General features: G+C 38.7%; 1 protein-coding gene across 4 annotated transcripts in view; it reads left to right on the top strand.

The window, feature by feature from the left end:
• The window catches only part of LOC126202895 (calcium uptake protein 1 homolog, mitochondrial), a 236,704-nt gene extending 215,885 nt beyond the window's left edge, over positions 1 to 20,819 (top strand). For all 4 annotated transcript variants that reach the window (XM_049936971.1, XM_049936969.1, XM_049936972.1 and 1 more), the window contains 6 exons: positions 3,913 to 4,073; positions 5,785 to 5,901; positions 9,566 to 9,690; positions 9,806 to 9,933; positions 10,275 to 10,364; positions 19,823 to 20,819. In XM_049936971.1, the coding sequence (XP_049792928.1) occupies positions 3,913 to 4,073; positions 5,785 to 5,901; positions 9,566 to 9,690; positions 9,806 to 9,933; positions 10,275 to 10,364; positions 19,823 to 19,977 (776 nt within the window). In that variant the 3' untranslated portion in view covers positions 19,978 to 20,819. The remainder of the gene's footprint in view (positions 1 to 3,912; positions 4,074 to 5,784; positions 5,902 to 9,565; positions 9,691 to 9,805; positions 9,934 to 10,274; positions 10,365 to 19,822) is intronic.
• Positions 20,820 to 22,639: the final 1,820 nt, after the last annotated feature.

Genomic DNA, 22,639 nt, shown 5'->3' with positions numbered 1-22,639 from the left:
GTGAATTGTTTATAAACTGCAGTTTGTACATTTTCTTGACTACAAGGATAACTACAGTATTTTCCCTTTCTCCGTTGTGACCAGTCAATTTAGACACTGCCTTTAATTAACTTTTACTGATATTTGTGCTGTATGTAATGGCATCTCAAGTCAATGTAAAAGAATAAAGATTTGCAGTTGTTGATATATTTGCACATATCTGACACTGTAGTATCATCTTAATAGTTTTTTTTAAAAAATCATAATGTCACGTATTTTCTTCAACACTTTGAACAAATAACTCTTGTTGTTCATCCAACTTGCCTTCATGTTGTAACATTCCAGGCTTATGGTTACCACCCCTGCATTATGTATTACTAGGTCAATAATCTTATATCTCCAGCTATAATTAAATTAAATTACTTTTTGATAATAGGAAAAAGGCTTTTAGAAGAATAATAGCAATACAAAACAATAGTAGTTACAATACCCTTTGTACCATAAACAATCAGATTCAGGAAATTAATATATGGAAAATGTTTAGATAAAAGAATAATATATTTCGTTCTCATCATCTGTAAATAGTAGGAATTAAATCTTGAGACTAATCAACGAAATATAGATAATTGATTGTTCAGCATTGTTAGAATGCTTATTTCTGCAATTTCAATATTAATGTGATTTTTACGTGTTTAGAACATGTGTTAAACTTGTTCTAGCAAAGTAGGGAATATTATAGTGTGTTTGATAATGTTGTTAAACTATTTCATATTATAAATTATGTTTTGCATTATTATAACCAGTATTACTTTGTAGGAAGAGTGTAAATATTCGGCCTCGAGTATTGTTGGGGCAGATGAGTGTAGGACCCACTAGAGGACAGATCTGTGCATACAGTTCAGATACGTTCTTGGTGCATGATTCGGGTTTGGATTTACAATAGAGCAACTCGTGTGTTGGACATTGTCTAAAACAGCATATTAGAACAGTGCAGTGGTGGATTATTTCAGAGTGTTAAACAGTTTGACTTAATATCGCAAAAGGCAGAATGATATGTGACTTTATATTCATACTGTGTTGAACAATGCAGTGGACCTCACACATGTATTTCTATCAAATTGCTGCGTCTGGACTATTTAATATCGCCAGTGTAGTACGTGCTACCATCGGTAAGCTCTAGTAGTAACAAGAAGACTTATTACATCGAAGATTGAGCATGAGCTCATAAGATACAGGTTTTGAAGTGAATAAATCTACGTACTTACTTTACTTCAGTTGAGCCCTACATCATTGTAGTGAAATCCATTATGGTATCCTGTAATTATTGAACAAGCATATTTTATTTCATGTATGCAGTCGTGGAGGGACACCGATTCAAGATATTCTCAGGTATTTAAACCATTTTTAACTTCTCACTAGCTGGTGGGACATTACACTGTCAGGTTAGCCTCCTACCAGGCTAGTCTACTTCTCAAGAATAATGATGGGCAGAAAGTCCTCTACTCTTGTTTAGTAATTTACAACGTTGCATACAGTCTTTATTCAGCAGGTCAAACTGAATGAAGAGGTGCTGCACTTAAAGACACTGGGCTCCCATTTGGGATGAGTAGGGCTCAAACTCTCTCCTCCTCCTTCTCCAGACATATACATTTATGTTTTCTGTGGTTTCCACAAATCAGTGAAGGCAAATACTGGAGAGATTCATTTGACAAACACACAGCCAATTTTCTTCCCCATCCTTGTGAATTTAGAGCTGATATTTGCTCTATTGTAGTCTCATCACCAATGGGGCCTTAATCCTTGATCTTTCTTATTTTTCAGTGCAAATGCCACATTCATTGATTCTTAAATACATAAACAAATGAGATACTTCTATCAACCATTTGCCAAGAGATTAAATCTGCAGAATATTAATAAACTGTGTAAAATCTCAAGAGTGTGATTAAGATTCAAAAAATATGTTGCTGTCCCATGCAAATTTGCATACAGAACAAAGTGATTTAGTTAGTTAATCAAGTAGATAGTTGTTTATTCCTCCACAGATCATTTACAAAATTATTATATACAAGTCATCTTGCAAAAATAAAAATACTTGTAACACTATTCATTTTATTACATCACACAACTGTCCGTGCCACACACACACACACACACACACACACACACACACACACACACAAACTTTGTCAGCTGGCATCAGGACGCTGATGATACTTCTGCCATTCTACTGAATTCTTCATGTTGTCCCTTTCACCCATCTGAAAAAGCTGAGTCAGTACGTCACCTATCTCACCACAATGACTTAAATTTTGAGCTCCAGAAAATGGAAAAGGTTTAGAACAGTCCATCACAGACGCTAAGCATATGATTTTACTGTAAGAATCATTAAACTATGACAGTTTACTGTAAAATGACAGTTGTTCATTAGTAAATAGTGTTAATTTTTATCGTTTTCTGTTCTGTGTTATCTAAATAATCCTTGATTTTTTTTTAGTAGGAATTATTTAAGAGGTAAGCTTTTACTGATTTTCAAGTAATTAAATTTTATTTCTCTCTTTAAACTCCTTGGACAGTTTATTGTACAATTTTAGTCTGGCTCTTGTTCATGAATGCTGCTCTTTGTGAGATAATTACTGATGTTCTTCTTGATGTACATAATGAATTGGTAGATATACTCACATGGTGCAGGGAGAACTGCAGCTGTTAGAACATATCTTTACAGTGAGTTCAGTTACTAATTTTAGTTATTATTCTAATGGCCGTTTACTGTCGTTTTGAAGACACTCTGCATGTTTTGTGTATGGGACTCCAAAAAATGATTCCATAGCTAAACGTGGAGTGTGGTTTTGAATAGTATGTAACTATAAGGTGTTGTCTGTTACACAGTGATCACAAAAATATAAGAGGATAGCATACTGCTGACATTTTCTTTGCTAGTGTATTTGTGTGTTCATTCCATTTCAGGTGACAGTGAGTGTTAATTCGTAAAACTTTTGTTATGTAGCGTATGAAATTTTCATCTACATTTCGTTTTACAGAATTATTTTTCACATGTAAGCAGAAATTCACCCTGTCTGATTTTTATATTCAGTGTAACTTTATTGCATGATGGTGACTAATTATAAACAACCTGTAGGGTTTTATTGTCTTTCTCTATTAAGACTTCTGGAGTGTTGTAATCAGCAAAAACAATTTTCTCCCATGTCTCACTTTGTGTGGAAAGTCATTGATGGTATCAAAAATAATTATGTCAGTTAATGGGGCTTTTTAACTACTTATGCATTCTTTAAGTATGCAGACTAGCGCTTCATCTACGTATTTATTAATTTTTGTGTCCTGTTTTCCTGATATTTATACTGTGTGATGAGTACCACCACCATTGTACGTGCCATATAATTTTTTTACCAGAACACCATAACATTTGATCTAGTGAATTTTTTTTTACTTTTTCTTTTTTTTTCTTTTATTTGCTATACCTGAAAAATTATTCATTCAGATTTTCCCCCTTCTTCATCTTCTTCGTCTTCTTCTCTTCAGATATTAGGTGAAATTGCCCCCCCCCTTTTTATTCTTTTTTCAGCAACAATCAAGTTGCCTCGCAGCGACATATATTAAATCCTGACATATCCAATGAATTGGGAAGAATATCTACTAATCATTATATTCATCATGTTTGTTGCTAGTTTGCTTTTATAAAAAAATAAAAGAATATTATGTACTGAGAATGTCACAGTACGTGTGTGTGTGTGTGTGTGTGTGTGTGTGTGTGTGTGTGTGTGTTGTGAGCAGGGTATAAGTCTAAGCATCTGTAGGTATCCTTACAGTACAGTACAATTGTCAACACAGTCTCTCACTATGACTGGGTTGCATAGTGATTGGTTACTTGTTACATGCTTTATTCTATGCTTACACTATAATTTTCTTATCGTGCAGCATCACGGCGACATTTTGAGATTGCCTTCCGTATGTTTGATCTGAATGGTGATGGGGATGTTGATTCAGAAGAATTTGAAAAGGTGGCTACACTCATTCGACAGCAGACGAGCATTGGCAGCCGACATAGGGATCATGCCAACACTGGAAACACTTTCAAGGTTATATGATTATACTTTTGTACTTTTCATGATACGTTAAGCATTAAGTAAACTGTATTTGTTTCTTCCCAGTAGAAAATATTGTCACATTCTCTTTATACATATTAGACTAGAAACAAACTGCATGAGAGAAATAACGCATGTTGGTCCCTAATTGGTAAATTGTTTTATTTATGTGTGTATAACAACAGTAATAAACTAATATTCTTACCTTTAATGGTACATGATTGTAGTTTCTTCTTAGTAATGCAGATAGAAACAATAGTATTATGAAAAGGCCAGATTTGTGCTCACTGTAAAGATTACACATTGAGTTGCAGACAGGCATAACGAAAAGACTTATATGTGAGCTGGAGCAGCGGGAGATAGTGCTCATGTGTCCATGAGATGTGCTTCCTTTTGTGTGTGTGTGTGTGTGTGTGTGTGTGTGTGTGTGTGTGTGTGTGTGCGTGTGCGTTGCTACTCAGCATGTCATCTTCATGGTGAGTAACAGTCTATCCTTTTCATAATATTTTTGATATTCCGACATGGACTTTCCATTGTTCAAATAGAAATAACTTGGATCAGATCATATGAGCTGTGCCCTGTTCATCATATGTTACCCTTTATTTTCATGCTTAGTCACGGTGAACTTTTCTTTCATGAAACAATGATTTTGCAGAACCCGCCCCCCCCCTCTCTCTCCCCCCCTCCCCCCTCTCTTTCTCTCCCTCCCCCTCTCCCTGCCTCCCTCTCTTTCTCTCCCTCCCTCCCCCCCCTCTCTCTCTCATGCATATACGTACATATGTGTGCACACATATACAATTGACCTATGCTATCTCCTGCTAGCCTCTGTTAAGAAATGAATCGCTTAACTCACCTTGCTGGCTGCATACAGCTCTCAGATTTCAGCATAAATTTCCAAGACTTTTTTTATTAGTTATTTTAAACATTTGATCAGTCATTTAAGTCATAAAGTCATGGATGCACTCAACATCATTTCTTCAGCATCATGGCACTTTCATGCTATGTTTACACCTGGCCTGTGCAGATACCTGGAATGAAATGTGATGGCTACTCTGTAGAAGGAATATACAGCATGACCAGATGTTTTCAAATTGTGTAATCTGATACTACTATATCATTATGTTGTTATTGTTTGTATTATTTGAAAGCAACTTAGCTAATTTAAAGTACTCAAATGCACATGCATAATGCTTGTTGTACGTAGCCTGAAGATAAGCCGTGTTGTTAATACCAGATGTCAATTTCACATTGGTCTCATATTTCACAGGAAGGTAGTTCAAATTGTCATCTGGCCCTCCAGGTTTGGTTTTCCTTGATTTACCTAAGCCTTTTAACACACATGTCGGGATATACTGATATCCTTCATCGTCCCAAATCTAGGTGTGTTCTCTGTCTCTAGCAATCTTGTCACTGACAGGACATTCTAAACTCTATACCTCCTTCCTTCTTATTGTTGCCTTTGCTGTAGAAGGCATGATATGGATTTGTAATTCGGAAATCAAACCCCTAATTGTTTTAATAACTAATGCAGAGTGCATCAAATAAACCATCAACAACACAGTCATGTTTGTTTGGTAATGTTAATTTGAATTTTTATAAGTTTAAAACTTAATAAAAAGTTAAGCCAGTCATCATTTCCTATTCATTTTCACAAAATAAAATTTTTTTTATCTATTTTACTTATGGTCATGAAATTCATTTGTAGGGTGTGAATTCTGCGCTGACAACATATTTCTTCGGACCAAACCATGACCAGAAATTGACTATTGAGAAATTTCTCGAGTTCCAACAACAATTACAGAGAGAGATACTGAGTCTTGAGGTAAGTACCTAATCATCACAGTGGCTCCTTAAGTTTAGTGCTATTAGTAAAAGTGAGTGTAAGTATCAGTTTTCAAATTGCTGCTCTCTGTTAATAGATGAAAGAACATGGTCATTATTTATGACACTCTATGCCTCTTTCAATTTACTCAAACCTTACCACAACACTTTGGTAGGTGAACAATTCTGCTCCTTATAGAAGAGGAGGAGGAAAAAGAAGAAGACAGTATGAAGCCAAAGTTGATCATTTTCACCCACCTCTCTCTGCTGCCTTGGCTCCCCTCCCCGTCCTATATGTTGTTTGGTCCTACTGACTGCTGTTTATGTGTAATGAAAATCAGGCTAAAGGCCGGCTGGTGTGGCCGAGCGGTTCTAGGTGCTTCCGTTTGGAACTGTGCGACCGCTACGGTCGCAGGTTCGAATCCTGCCGTGGGCGTGGATGTGTGTGATGCCTTTAGGTTAGTTAGGTTTGTTAGGTTTAAGTAATTCTAGGGGACTGATGACCTCAGATGTTAAGTCCCATAGTGCTCAGAGCCATTTGGCACTCAGGCTAAAGTTGTGTCCTAGCTTCCAGCTAATTTAATGTAATGTTAGTTATCATGTATTACATATGGAAGTTGATCACCAGTCAAAGATTAATGATAATTGTCACACAGTTGGTGACATCATTAGCAACAGTCAACATAATTTAAAGAAGGTTAAGAAATGGTAAAGATTATAGTAATTTTTTTCAATTGAGGCACTGATAAGAATGAATAGCCTTAAGATTCTATAGTTCATTGTCATCCTGATTGTCATTAAGCTTGTGCAAATACACTGCCGAAAGTAACTTTTTAAAGGGGTATAACTGTAAAGTGTGAAAGAGCTAGCAAAATCATAAACTATTTTTTGCAAATTGTCTATAATTATTGGTTGTATGTCCAGTGAACATCACAATGAAAGTGCACTGATAATTTGTAAGCTCATTTATGGATGTGAAGAGTCCATTTGGAAGCTAGTATTGTAGCTTGCGTCATTTGTGGATTTCGGTTTTTACTTAAAATTTATTTTTGTCATTAGTTTCACAGTACCAAGGACAGTATAGTTTAATGATGATCTGTGGTGAAAAAGATGGGTTTGCAGTGTCACATTTGAGCTGCTGTCTGTGCTTGGTACATTCTCACCATGTTTGACCTGTCAATTACCTGTTATATATCTTGCAGATGAACGGTTGTCCTTAGAAATTGTTCTGGTGGTGCAGCTACTCCATCCCACCACATTTTGTAAACTTCCTTTTCTTCTAGACTTCGATCCTCACTTGGTGATGTTGAAATGTTAGATCATGAAAACTACTTCAAGCTACTAAATAAACTCCCAATTCTAATGTGCACTCATCTGTATTTAAAGTCTTTGAGTCTAACAATGACAGATCCCAATGATGGTGACTCAAAATAATTTAACCAAACATTAACAAAGGCCGTACATCAAAGTTCTTTTTTAATATAAAGGTGGTTCATTTGTTTTTATTGGACAGGCTAGTGCACTATGAAAATTAAAACATGTAATGTGTAACCCAGCTGATACTAAATAATCTGGATATTCACAAATGTTGACATTGTCGACAGCCCTCTTACTTGGAGCCATCCATGACACCACCTAAGTGCCAAAGCATACATTTAGCATTGTTCAGCAAGTGAACACCGTGCATCGTGTGACTGCTCACCACTGCCCTCATTGTTCCACTGCATGTACCCTCTGTACTAACACAGACTGGAGTGCACAGTATCTGCTCCTGTTTTATACATTACACAACAAATGCCCACTATCACAGTCATCTTTAGCTGATACGAATACCCATAGTTGACCAGAATATTTGATAAAATGCCCTGTTACACTACAAATCAGAATGTGAAAAGGCAGAAAAAGGAGACATAAATTCCATTTAAAGAAGTAGCTTGAGTGAAAATTGCCAAGTTCCTCTTAAAAACGTAACTATTATATTCTATTACCAACTTTATTTTATGTTATTTATTTCTTCTGAGCAAAGCAGTGCAGTGCTTATGTTCTGCCTCTAAAGACCTTTTCGTAGATGGTCGTGCGGTAGCGTTCTCGCTTCCCACGCCCGGGTTCCCGGGTTCGATTCCCGGCGGGGTCAGGGATTTTCTCTGCCTCGTGATGACTGGGTGTTGTGTGCTGTCCTTAGCTTAGTTAGGTTTAAGTAGTTCTAAGTTCTAGGGGACTGATGACCATAGCTGTTAAGTCCCATAGTGCTCAGAGCCATTTTGAACTTTTCGTAGATGGAGTGGGTTTACCATTCTTTGCCTCTTTCTATAGAATGAGTGCTTGATCATCCTGAGCTGCTGCCTTGCATCAGGTTATTGTTCCATAATGGGAGAAAGTGCAGAAGTATGTTGTTATGTGCACAGTATGTTCAGTGTGTTATGCATGTAGGGATATATGTATTATCAATTTTAGTTTGATGAATCAATTCAAATATGCGATAAGAGTTCATAAAGCATTATGTTACATTCCATCAAGATCTGTAATAATTATAATTAAAAGTATTATTATGAAAAGTATTTCATATTATATTGAGCAAATAGTTGCACCTGCCTGGTTTTCTGTTCTTGTTCTTCTTCTCATGCTTTTGTGAATTTTCAGGTGCCTGTGTGATTTTAGTTGCAGTTGTTTCGATGAAGTCAGTTCAATATTATACAAATTAAAATTATTGCTCTGGAGCCAAACGTTTGCAAATATTCAGACAATTTTATATCAGTTGGGTTACACATTAGATGTTTTATTATTCATAATGGAAACTGATATACTACACTTAAACTTGCACAATGATTTTTGCCCAGCACTTATGTGACAGCTCAGACAAGAGATATTTAGTCACTGTACGTTAATTTGAAGATGAAATTAAGATCTTAAAAAGTAGCAAAAATTTAATACTCCATACTAATATGCCTCTTCTGCTAATAAAATGAAATACATTGCTATCAGCAGCTGATACAGGTGCTCAGTTTTATGGCTTATCATTAAAATGTTTCTTTAAAGATAACTGTAGGCATAGTATTTTATTCATCAAAAGATTCATTTTAAAGGAAAACATAAATGTAGTGTGCCTTGTTATTCAGAAATATTTTACCCACTGTCAGAAGCAGGACATCATAAATAAGATTTACAGTACTCTATTTTCAATTAAATAGTTGCTGCTTATCTCAGCTGTGGGTTTACCTTTATTTTGTACATGTATAATACTCATAAATTTTGGAAACAAACCTCAAAATCCTAACAAGCCAGTAACTGCTTTTAGAAATAATACAAGCCATGCATTTTTTGTGTCGTGAAGCACGTTTTTCATGTTGCACTTGCAGTGTTTGTGAATATCAAAAGGCATCTCAGAGCAGAAAGATACATATTGATCTTACACTATCTCATAAAAATTCTAATTAATTCTAGTGCTTCAACCTTCTGTTGTATTGTTATGCATTTACCTGGGTTCTTTTTACATAGTAATGTAGACAGTTGTATCATAATCGGTGATTTGGACCTCAGCTTATTTCCTTTTGGTTTGGTGTTAAGTTTAAAATCTTCAGTGGAGAGTGCAGCAATATTTAAATATGCAGTGAAAGTTCCATCTATCTACCAGCATGAAGTACTCATTAGTTTATGTTCTCTTTCAGTTTCTAAGGAAAGGTCCTGATGAAAACGGCAACATATCTGAGGCTGATTTCACTGAATTACTTTTGGCGTATGCTGGTTATCCACAAAAGAAGAAAACAAGAATGCTGAAAAGGGTTAAAAAAGCGTAAGAACACACTTGTTAAGTTCATTCCAAATATTTGATGTTTTCAATCATGAATTATGTAATGATAAAAATCATTCTTTATACTGATGTTTCATAGTACTGTTGTTCATTACAGGTTCAAAGAAAATGCAAAAGGTATAAGCAAAGATGATTATCTCAAGTTTTTCCATTTCTTGAATAATATAAATGATGTGGACACTGCACTAACTTTCTATCACATTGCTGGTGCCTCAATTGACCAAGGTAACTGACAGAGATTTGTATCTTTTACTCAACATGCAAGTGTAGAAAAATGCTAATAGTGTTTGGTGTAGAGAGCTACAATCTTATACTATCCTGAGATTGAACATTCGTTTCCAGTAAGATCTTCAAAAAATGTAACTTTAACTTTTCATTAATGAATTATTGATTAAAACCAAACAGCATCAATGTTGTTAGTGGAGAGATACTATTATACTTTTCACAGTTTATAAACATTTCTAATAGAAGCTCCTTAGAACCTTAATTCAAGTGTCTAACTTTACCAGTTATAAAGTATAGAACACTAAAATCAAACTTCTAATGAATGTCTTTCCATTTCACAGCAACTCTAAAACATGTGGCCAAAACTGTTGCACATGTTGACCTGTCTGACCATGTTATAGATGTGGTATTTACTATTTTTGATGAAAACTGTAAGTATCAACTATTTTAAAATATGAGTTAAGAAGATAAGAGTCTCTTCTTGTTACCTTTGATGGGTGTTTGCTGCATAAGTATGGAATTTTCCCTATGACTTAGATACATTGATACCAGTTATTTTTTATCGATTTGGACCTTTGCAGTAATGACACTTGATCACAGAACATTATAACATACACAGAATTCACAAAAAGGAAGAGAAATCTGAATGTCAAACTGTTAACCTTTGTTGTCACTATAGATGGGGCTTTCTACAATTTATCGTACTTTCCTCCACAGGGAAGGAATTATTAGTTTTGAAAACTGGGATAAAGTGTGTACTTTTATGTGTGTCTATCAGCATTATTGACACTTGTCCGGAAGGTAGTGCTGGCCAGTTATTCTGTTTTATAATTTTATAGTTTACTTGAAAGAATTTTCCTTTTGATACTACTACTACTACTACTACTACTACTACTAGTGAACCTGGCAAAGTTTTGCAATTGCTTAATGTGTATGGGAATTGGATATACATCTTACTCTCCATCTCACCCCTTACTTTGTCCATTTTCTCTTTCCCTTCTCTCTTTGTCCATCACCCACTGAGCCTCTCTCTGTTCACATCCTCCTACCCGCTGTCTTATCTCCACCACCTCCTCCTTGTATCCAAGCCGCAGCCTCACAACCCACACAGTGGGTGACATTGAAACTCAGGTTTGATAGTTGCAGTGATTAATTGAAATTAATTATGACAGTGAAGTTGAAGTTGGTAGCTGGAATGTAATAACTTCTCATTTCCATATTTAACAAGTGTGCTAAGAAACTGCTCACATAAAAAAATGACAATATGTTTCATTTGCTGGCTTCAAAATTTTGGTCTAGATTTATCTTGGTTCATTAAGTCAACTGTGAGCTCACAGATGTGATACGTCTGCAAACAGTAGTGTTTCTTAGACTATGCCAACAGCATATGAGGGTACGCTGAAAAGTTTCAGTGAGGAACTAATATTAAATGACTGGGTGCAATAGACATCTGAAGTAAGAATTCAGCATTTGCTGTTTGAACAATTAACTACAAAAAATTTGTGAAATATGGCTTCAGAATTTGTTAAATGTGAACAGCTATCAAATTTAAAAACTTCATTCTTTGACAGTGTATGAACCATTTTAAAAAGAAGTCAGCTGATTGCCTTACAATTTGCTATTGTGTATCAGTAGCGGGGTCCACCCCTTCACACGAAGAATGAAGTAGCAATGAAACCAATCATTGAAACTGGGTGAGGTGGCATAGTGTTAGAGGCATAAGACTTAGATTGTCAAGGAACTGGGCTCAAATCTTTATATACCATACAGATTTAAGTTTCTTGTGGTTTCCTCCAAGAAAATGAGGAAACTGATTTCCTCCCCTGTCCTCAACCCAGCCAGGCTTGGCCTCAGTTTCTAATGACCTTTTTGTCAATTAGACATTAAATCATAATTGCCCTTTGAAAGCATGGAGTACCTGAAGAGCTTGTTGGGTGGGTCAGACTACTCTACCAGAACCTGAGGAGCCAGATACAGTCAGCTGCCAGACTATCTGATGACTTCCCTATTTCCGAGGGAGTTCATCAGGAATCTACTTTCTCCCCGCTACTCTTTATCACTGTCATAGATGCCATCACAAAAAATCTGCGGGAAACCTCCCCCTGGACGTTACTGTATGCTGGTGATGTGCTACTGGCCAGTGAAGATAAGAATGATTTACAACTTCAAGTTCAAGCCTGGAATGACCACCTTCCAGACGTAGGACCACGGCTCAATGTGTTGAAAACATATTACCTTTTCACAGATTTAAATGATTCTGTAACCATCAGAATCAATGGTGTTGACCTCCCAACAGCAAGGACTTTTAAGTACCTGGGCTCGACAATTGCTGCCGATGGAAATCTCACTGCAGAAATCTCCAACTGCCTTAGCAGTGCGTGGCTCAAATGGTGTTCTGTTACTGCAGTACTATGCAACACGAAACAGGCTCAAATCAAAAGTATATCGATCGGTAATCCATCCAGTTGCACTGTATGAGGCTGAATGCTGGCCTTCAACAAAGGAATTAGAGCAAAGACTTGATGTGATGGAGATGAAAATGCTTAGGTGGACATCGGGATTAACATTGCATGACCACGTCACAAATAATGAAGTTCACAGGCTGTACAGTGGTGCACCAATAGTAGACAAAATGAAAGAAAGCCACCTACATTGGTACAGGCTTGTCCTTAGAGCAGACGAGGAAACAGTGACAAAGACTAGTTTCAACCTAAATGTAAATGGGAAATGGCCAGCAGGATGACCAAGGCAGTGATAGCTTGACAACCTGCATGAAGACCTCAAGATCTCAGGCCTTCACCCTGATCAGGCACAAGATCGCAAGAAGTGGCGACAACGAGCCAATACAGCGGACCCCACTAGCACGCAGGACAAATGCCAAGGAAGAAGAAGAAGAAGAAGAAGAAGTTAAATCATAATCGGCTAAAACATGATGAGCCTACTCCAAAACATATGAGGTTGATTTTATTGGAAAGGTTATGGACACAATTTTCCAGAATATGAAAGGGATTCTACTTATTTATTACTTTGTAAAGGTTGAAAAATAACTGCCAAATAACGCAAGTATTCTGTACCAATTAGATGATTAAAAATAAAAGTATGAATTTTTAGAACATGTACACTATTTGCCAGATTGACACCTCACTAACTTCCACATTCATACGTGTCATGGAGAACAAATACAACTTTTGGGATTCTCTGCTAAACTGCTACACTTTGTGGCACAAAATTACTTCCACCAGCGTAAACTGCTCAAGCAAGAAAGTCTGATGCAGGAAACAGAAATTATGTACCAAAATCTTGCAACTGGAGTGAGATTGTTTGGTTATTTGAACAGGTTGTGGTTTGATTAATTTCAGGTGTTTTCAATATTAAGAAGTACAAAATGTTACTGCTTTTATTCTGAATGGCATGAAAAAAACAGAAATCAGGGAAATGTACAAAATTTTCCTCATTAAACGTTTCCAGAAAAGTGAATTGCTCATGGATGACCAATGACATTTTTTATGGGTTTGCATCTAGAATCATTGCTCATAATTACAATTGGGGTACCAAATTTTTATACTTATCCTCTGTTAACTGGGTGCAGTGCCTTCTAGTAACAGGATAAAAACAAGTTTCAGTTGAAAGTTTGTAAGGTTGTAGTTGTTGTAGGACCGGTACCAGGTGGTCATGTGAAGCTTCATCGCTGACGGAAGTCGCGACTGTGATGGGTGTATGTGCCAGTCAGTGGTATGCAATCAGCGCAGTAAGGTGGGTCGACAACGTGGCAGAGTGGCAGAAAGGAGCACTTCTGTTTGGATGTGCCCATGACCACACTGTGAATTAAGTTGCCTAAGTTATTGATGTATCAATGTGGACTGTCCAGCATGTCTACAAGTAGTAGTGTACCACTCACAACCATGAAACCCTGTACTAACTGATAGGGGCTGCAGATGAGTGTCACACATTACCAGTCACAGTATTTTGAAACCAACAGGAATTACTGCCATCAGTTTCTGGAACATTTAAAAGGGAACTCTGTGACTGGACATTTGGAGTCAAGTACCTCTAAAAACATATTGCTCACAGTGGCACATAACCCTCCACACCTTAAATGGCCCACACTGGACAGTAACAGACTGGAGGCATACTGTGTGTTCTGATAAGTTGTAGTTTATTTTCAAATGGTACAAGGCATCAAGTGCACCAAAGACCCAAAGGGCTGTTGAATTAGAATTTTGTTAAGGCCATAGTTGAGGCAGGAGGTGGTTCTGTGATGGTTAGGGGCTGTTTCTTGTACCATGACTTGTTCCTATTCATTCAGGCTTGTGTCAACATAGATCAGGATATTTATTTAAGCATTCTCAGTGACCAAATGTTGCCCTTTGTTCTAAATCTTCATGAGGAGTATGCTGTAGACACACTCTTCTTCCATGATGACAGCATCCGTCTTCACAGGGCTGCATCATATATGCACTTGATGAACATTGAGGTACCTTATGGCACATCAGTGAACAGCTGTAGCCAGATATATGACCCTGAAAAACCTTATAGACTCTCCTCCTTGCCAAGTTGAGGCTAATATCAATGTTAAAATTAGTGTTATGTGGTATTAGCATGATGTCTCTCAGGCAGACTAATTTTTTGTGCATTGTGCTTTGTTTCAGGATGAAACACAGTATAATGACTGTATTAATTTTTAATTGATCTTCCATAATGTTTTAAATATTTCCAGCAAATACGATAATATATCTATGTGCATTAAAATGGAAACAGTTGTTTTTGTAATTCTCTCACACACACACACACACACACACACACACACACACACACACACGACTGCAGTCCCAGATAACTGAAGCCACAATGTGAGCAGCAGCAACAGTGCATCATGGTGGTGGCAACTTGGTGGGAGTAAGGAGGAGGCTGGGGTGTGGAGGGGGAGGGATAGTAGGGTAGGGATGGCAGACAGTGAAGTTCTGCTGAGGAGCGTGCAGGGACGAGGTGGAGAAGGAGGGTAGCTTGTGCAATCAGGAGGTTAGATGGAGGACAGGAGACAGGTATGGAAGAGGGAGGACGGGGCTGAGGCAAAACGGAAAGGGAGATAAGTAAAAAGACTGGGTATGATGGTGGAATGAGGGCTGTGTAGTGCTGGAATGGGAACAGGGGAGGAGCTGGATGGGTGAGGACAATGACTAATGAAGGTTGAGACCAGGAGGTTTACGGGAATGTAGGATATATTGCTGGGAAAGTTGCCACCTGCACAATTCAGAAAAGCTGTTGTTGCTGGGAAGGATCCATATGGCACAGGCTGTGAAGCAGTCATTGAAATGAAGAATGTCATAATTGGCAGCATTCTCAGCAACAGGGTGGTCCACTTGTTTCTTGGCCACAGTTAGCTGGTGGGCATTTATGCGGACAGACAGCTTGTTGGTTGCCATGCCCACATACAGTGCAGCACAGTGGTTACAGCTTAGCTTGTCGATCACATGACTTGTTTCACAGGTAGTCCTGCCTTTGATGGGATAGGTGATATTTGTGACTGGACTGGAGTAGGTGGTGGTGGGAGGGCGTATGGGACAGGTCTTGCACCTAGATCTATTACAGGGGTATGAGCCATGAAGTAAAGTGTTGGGAGCAGGGGTTGTGTAGGGATGGACGAGTATGTTGTGTAGGTTTAGTGGATGGTGGAACACCACTGTGGGAGGGGTGTGAAGGATAGTGGGCAGGACATTTCTTATTTCAAGGCATGACAAGAGGTAGTCAAAACAGTGGCACAGAATGTGTTTCAGTTGCTCCAGTCCTGGGTGGTACTGAATTATGAGGAATGCTCCCTTGTGGCTGGACGGTGGGACTTTGGGAGATAGTGGGAGACTGGAAAGATAAGGCATGGGACATTTGTTTTGTGCGAGGTTGGGAGGATAATTACAGTTTGTGAAAGCTTCAATGAGCCAGTGAGGCCCTTGGTATATTTCGAGAGGGACCACTCATCACTGCAGATGTGATACCATGAGTGGCTACGCTGTGTGGAAGGGACTTCTTGGTATGGAAGCTGGCAGCTGTTGAAGTGGAGGTATTGCTGGTGGTTAGTAGGTTTGATATGGACGGAGGTACTGATGTAGCCATCTTTGAGGTGGAGGGCAACATCTACGAGGCTGGCTTGTTGGGTTGAGTAGGACCAGATGAAGCAAATGGGGGAGAAGTTGTTGAGGTTATGGAGGAATGTGGATAGGATGTCCTCTACCTTGATGCAGATCGCAAAGATGTTGTCAGTGAATCAAAATCAGGTGAGGGGTTTAGGATTCTGGTTGTTTAGGAAGGATTCCTCCAGATGACCCATGAATAGGTTGACATAGGATGGTGCCATGTGGGTGCCCATTGCGGTACCCCAGATTTGTTTGTAGATAATGCCTTCAAAGGAAAAGTAATTATGGGAGAGGATATAGTTGGTCATGGTGACTAGGAAGAAGGTTGTTGTTTTGGAATCCTTTGGGCATTGGGAAAGGTAGTGTTCAATTGTGGTAAGGCCGTGGGCATTAGGGATGTTAGTGTAAAGGGAGGTGGCATCAATACTGATGAACATGTGGTAACGGGACAGGAAATGTGGAGAGTCAGTAGAGGAAATGGTTGGTACCTTGTATGGAGGAGGGTAGGTTCTGGTTAACAGGTTGAAAGATGTTGGTCTATGAGAGCAGAGATTCTCTCAGTGGGGGCACAGTAACCAGCCACAATAGGGCATCCTGGTTGGTTGGGTTTATGGACTTACGGAAGCTTGTAGGAGGTAGCATTGCAGGGAGTGCTAGGAGTGAGCTGAGAGATGGACTCCATGGAGGGTTTCTGGGATGGGGCTAAGGATTTGAAGAGTGACTGGAGATCCTGCTGGATTTGTGGAATGGGGTCACTGTGGCAAGATTTGTAGGTGGACATATCTGACAGCTGGCAGAGTCCTTTTGCCATGTAATCCCACCAGGTTATCCTTGCAGTTCAAAACAACAGTGGTGGAGAGTTTTTCCACAGGTAGGATTATAATGTCGGGATCAGGTTTGAAATGGTGGACTGCGGTTCTTTCTGCAGATGTAAAGTTTGTCTGCATGTTGAGGGTTTTGCAGAATGATGGTGAGGCAAGGCTCAAGATTAAGAAATCCTGGAAAGTTAACATGGGGTGATTTGGGGGCAGTGGGGGTGGATGGAGGAGTGAACTGAGTTAGGCAGGGTTCAACCATGGTCTTTGTTTCCATTATAGGGACCAGGAGAAGGAGAGGAGGTCTTTAGCAGGTCCTGCATGATTGAATTTGGGAGTGGGGCAAAAGGCGAGTCCTGTGGAAAGAACTGATATTTTTGTGGGGCTAAGACTTCTGGAGGAAAGGTTCACAACTGTATTGCGGCTGTGGTTAGGTTCTGATTCTGTGTGGTGGTGGGAGGGAGTTTTGGAGGTAAATGTAGTAGGTCTGCAAGACAATGTTTGTCAGCTATGAGGGGACATTGTGGAGGTTTAGAGATTGTTGTAGAGCTGGTGGACAGTGGTACTCCAAGGCATGAGGAAGTGAGCAGGGTGGAGAGTTTTTTAAGGTGGTGGTGTGTATGTTGCTCTATTTCCTGTGGGGCAAGAGCTTCAATGTGTGTTATGGATTCAAGGAATTTGGGGTGGCATAGCAGGATAATTTTACGGGTGGAGAGAAGGTACTGCAATAAGGTTTAGGCTTGGCAGATATGGTTTTGCAGGACTGTGTTGATGAGGGCTAAGGATTGGCGGAAACTGGACAGATGCAGATCATTGTGGAAGGAGGCAGAGATGGGTAATTCGATTGTAAGGCCATTTGGGGGGGGGGGGGGGGGGGTGATTCCACAAGCCAAGTAAAAGTGCAGGAACAGTATGTGGGACTGGGTTCTGGCTAGGAATAAGGAAATTTTTCTGTATTGATGCAGATGGAAGGAGCAAGGATCCATGGTGATGGAAAAAATGTGAAAAATTACGTAAATAACATAGAATTACATCCAAAAAAATTGCAAAAATACATCCACATGTGCGTGAAATACCCAGGAAGTATGAAATGGATGCAAAAGGAGGAAACAAGATGAAATCTGAAGGAGTCGATGATAGTGAAAAACTTCTATGCTAACATAGACAATGGTTACAGCTGTATTCATGAGTGCCTTTAATAACTGGAATACATAAGTAATTTAGTGAGATGAAATAAATCGCACATCTAAATCTTGATGATTTTCAGAAAGCATAGGACACTGAAGTTATGTTGCCTATGCTTTATTAATAAATCATAATGAAATTCCTAAATCTCTCAGCTGTGTTCGATTCCTTGATGAGGTTTTAATGCTTTACCTTAGAGTCAATATCCTCAGTCCACAACCATCTACAATGTCAACACATCCTGTTCTGTCTGCTTCAACTCTCTCCCTCTCTCCCTCTCTCCCTCTCCCTCTCTCCCTCTCACTCTACACTACCATTTTACATCTGCATAGAGAGCTTGTGCAGTCATAAGCAATCAGGCAATTCCTCTCCCAATAACCAATAAGATAATGAGACTGCCAAGGCTATCACAGATGGGTGCTACCTGGTAAATGCCTTCCATCAATCTCTTCCCCTTTCCTAGTGCCCTGCACTGTTCTTTTCCAGATTCCTTCCCCCCTCATATTTCTCCCTGCTTTACAGTTACTATATGTAGACGATAAGCCTCCTTCTTACCATCTCCACAGTTGTCTCTTTGCCCCCCCCCCCCCAAAAAAAAAAAAAAAATCCCTAGACACACCCCTACTCTCTAAATGCGGACACAACTTGCAGCTACCTTGGGCTGCACATGGATGAACTCTGTCTGCCACAAAACTCCTTCTGTCTCTCTTCCCCTTCATTTCATTTTCCTCTTCATTCTGCTTTCTCCTAGCTGCTTAAAGACAAGGAACTTTTATAATAGAAGGAAATTGATAGTGAAAATAATAGGGAAGTAGGGTTATCTGGTTGTGTTAAAAAAGAGCCTTTCATAGTTTCATCATGTAATTGATAGTATTTTAATGTAAACTTCATAAAAGAAAAATTAGTACCTCGTGTGGTTGCATACAATCACATAAAACTTTAAACTTTCTGTGCCAATAAACTTTCAAATACTCCCACTGCTCATTGTGTGCCCTCACAATTAAACTATTGTGTGGTAGCAAATGTTTTTCATTGAAAATAAAACTATCACCACTATAAAAAATTATGATAGGCTGAAGATAGTGAAAGCAGTAGATGCAGATCATCTTTTCTTTTCTTTGCACCTACACTGTTGAAGGAAAACGCATGCTTAAGGTTCTTCTGTAATTAATATAAATAATTTCAAAATTTTAGGTTTTGGGTTGTCTAGCTATGTTCAGTAACACAATTATGTATCACAGTCCTTGCTAGAATCAGTGACTTAATTTTTCAAGTGAACAGCTATGAAAATAAAATGATTCTAATTGGATAAATGAACTGTTCTTTATTATCAAAACACCATAGTAAAAAACTTGATATAAATGTGTGTTATTCATTGATATCGTGAGGTGTTAGGTATTATGTCAGATATCACCATCATTCATGCACTGTATTTCGGCAGTGTGACTTATTACCTTCATCAGATGCTCATCAAGTGTTCGGGTCCAGTATTTTTACCTACAGCCTTCCCCTTCCATTTTTAATTGCTCTTTCATGATGAAGATCTCGAGTCACATTCTCAAAATATTGTGCTTGAATGATGCTGATATCCAGCAAGTTACCCAACAACCCAGTATGTCAATGGATTGCTGGGAAAGCTTTTAAGAATTGTTTTGTTCATTGTTTATGATTTGAATATCTACTGTTATGTGATCATTGTAACACAATATTACTTGTAAAAACAAAAAACTCTAAAAGTGATTTCACCTATTTTTTTTACAGTGGATGGTCAACTGAGTAACCGTGAGTTTGTCTCTGTGATGAAGAACAGGCTTCTCAGAGGTCTTGAAAAACCAAAGGACACTGGATTTGTAAAACTCATACAGTCCGTGACAAAATGTGCTCGTGAAACAAAACCAACACTGCTCGACATCTAAGAAAATTCGCTTGGAATCTCTCCTGCTACCATCTGCAGAAAAATGATTGTTGTGTTTCTTGTACTTAATGTCTTCCTTCACTTAAAATATATTGCACATATGAGATGTGTGAGAGTGATAAATACAAATGATAGCAGGTGGGGAAAGTAGACCCCATAAAGACAACAATTTCATTAAATATTGCTATGTAGCAGTCATGGAAGGTACAGCATATGTGTAGGATTTTTCTTCGTACCATGCAGACTGTACCACTAGCATTCATTGTGATCTGCACTCCACGACTGAAGTTGCTTCTGGTGTCAGATGTGTACTTACTCTCACATTAGCAAGAGCAGCATGTATTTCATAGAAGTGGGAGATAAATTAAAGCTTAATTCAAGGAACTAAATTAACAAAGTTAATGAAGTTAACTTACGCATAACTGATGATAATTCATCTACTTCCTTTTGACATCTTCCTGTTTTGCTACCAAGAGCACAGTGTTGTGGTTCAGAATAGTTCACACCAAACAGCTTTGCAACAGTGTTTGCTGTTAGAATATACCATATTGGTAACTGCACAAAACTCTAGAAAATAACAACTGAGTGTAAATAAAATCTTATGAATTTAATACATGTATAAATTATTTTCTTTTTCTGTATTTTTCCTTGTTTTTAAGTAAGTAGGTTGTTGCTCTATACTGCTTAAAGTTGTGTTTCATTAAACTTTAACACTGTTAATGTACTTAAAATTTTATTTGAAAGTGTACAGTGCAGTTGATTTGTCGTCTTTGTCTCACTCTGTTATTTACTGGAAAGTTCGCTGTTAGCTACTAACAATGTGAATAAATTTGTTATACTAAATATGCATTTCAGTAATATTTTCTGTGTGAAAACAAATAAAACAGCAACATTTTCATGTGGTCTTTCAGGTTCTCTACCATTTCAGATAAATCAAAATAACTTCACAATAAAGGTAAAGTAGCAACTATTAAAATACTAAGTGGATTCTTACAAATAATTATAATATTTTGGACATATGCTGGTCAGGAATGTCATTTTCTGTTTTAGAATAGCAACATTAGTAGATTTGTTTCTGCTTGAATAATGGTATAGAGTAGTGCTAGGAATTTCAAAATCATACTTATAAACCTAAAAACAAAATAAACAAATTGTAAACATAGATAAAACATTATGCAGAAACACAGGGAAATACATTGTGTGTAGACTGAAAGCACTGATATTTAACCAATTATGCATAATACATAGCACAAAAACTTGTATTTAGTTTCTTGCTAGTGACACACTCCAGCTTCACTTGTGTAGCACAAATTAATCTATGGCTGGATGACTTGTGTAGTGTAATTTGTGTAGTGTAATTTTATTTCCAGGATGCTGCATGTTGGGAAGGTATACAAACAAATCCATGGCACAGCCATAGGCACCAACATGGCAGCTTCTGTTCTGGATCATCTAGAGGGAGCTTTCCTAGCCTCCCAAAATCCCAGTCCCCTGGTCTTGTTCACATTCATTGACAATATCATTATTATCTGGATTCAGAGCCAAGACAACCCTTCCTCATTCCTTCACAGCCTCAACACCTACTCTCTGATTCACTCCACCTGATTCCCCACAATCCAAAGTGCCACCTTATTGAATGTTGACCTCCTCCTCTGTGATAGTTCCATCCATGCCTCTGCCCACATTAAACCCATCAACCACCAACAGTACCTACATTTCGACAGGTACAATCCCTCCCACATCAAAAATCCCTCCGACACAGTATGGTCCCCCATGGATGGCATATTTGCAGTGACAAAAACTCCATTGCCCAATATGCTGGAAGTCTCACAAAGGCCTTCACAGACAGGCACTACCACAGGAAGCAGCTACAAAGGAGCACTCTCCGTCCCCCCCCCCCCCCTCTTTGTTACCCAATACCACATCAGACAGGAACAACTGAACCACACCTTTTGTCAGGGCTTTGATTATCTACAGTAATGCCCTGATAATAAGGGACATCCTAACCAAGATTCTCGCAGCCACTCTAAAGTGATATTTCATTGCCCATCCACCCCTGTGCCATTCCCAGTCCCAACCCCTTGCCACAGTGATCACATCCCTGTGGAATTTCCAGGTGCAAGACCTGCCCAATCCATCCACCCAGCACTTCCTATTCCTATCCTCTCATACTTATCAAACCCCGTCAGAGGCTCAGCCACCTGTGAAAGCAGCCATGTCGTATACCAACTCTGCTGTAATTATTGCACAGCTTTTTATATTAGTTGGACTACCAACTTTCTATCTACCAGGAACACCCATTGCCAAACTGTGACCAAGAGAAAAGTGGACCATACTGTGGCACAAAATGCAGCAGAACATAACATGCTCGATTTTAATGGCTGCTTCACAATCCAGATTATCTGAATCCTGCCCTGTACCACCAGCTTCTCTGAACTGCGCAGATGGGAGTTACCCTTATGACACATTCTCCACTCCTGAAATCACTGTGGCCTTGACCTAAGGCCTCATCCTTCACCCAGTAGTTTCCAACCCCTCTGTCCTATCGCCTCCTCCAAATTCATGTCCCCCACCCTCATAGTGTTCTGCTCTGTGCCAGCACCACTGGTCTTTTCGCCTCTCTGCTGCTCTCCTGTTCTGCTCCCCATGCCTCCCCCTCACAC

The sequence above is a fragment of the Schistocerca nitens genome, chromosome 9 (assembly GCF_023898315.1).
Source record: "Schistocerca nitens isolate TAMUIC-IGC-003100 chromosome 9, iqSchNite1.1, whole genome shotgun sequence".
Classification (NCBI taxonomy): domain Eukaryota; kingdom Metazoa; phylum Arthropoda; class Insecta; order Orthoptera; family Acrididae; genus Schistocerca; species Schistocerca nitens.
Note: the sequence above shows the minus strand (reverse complement) of the source record. Positions and strands in the feature narration are given on the sequence as shown.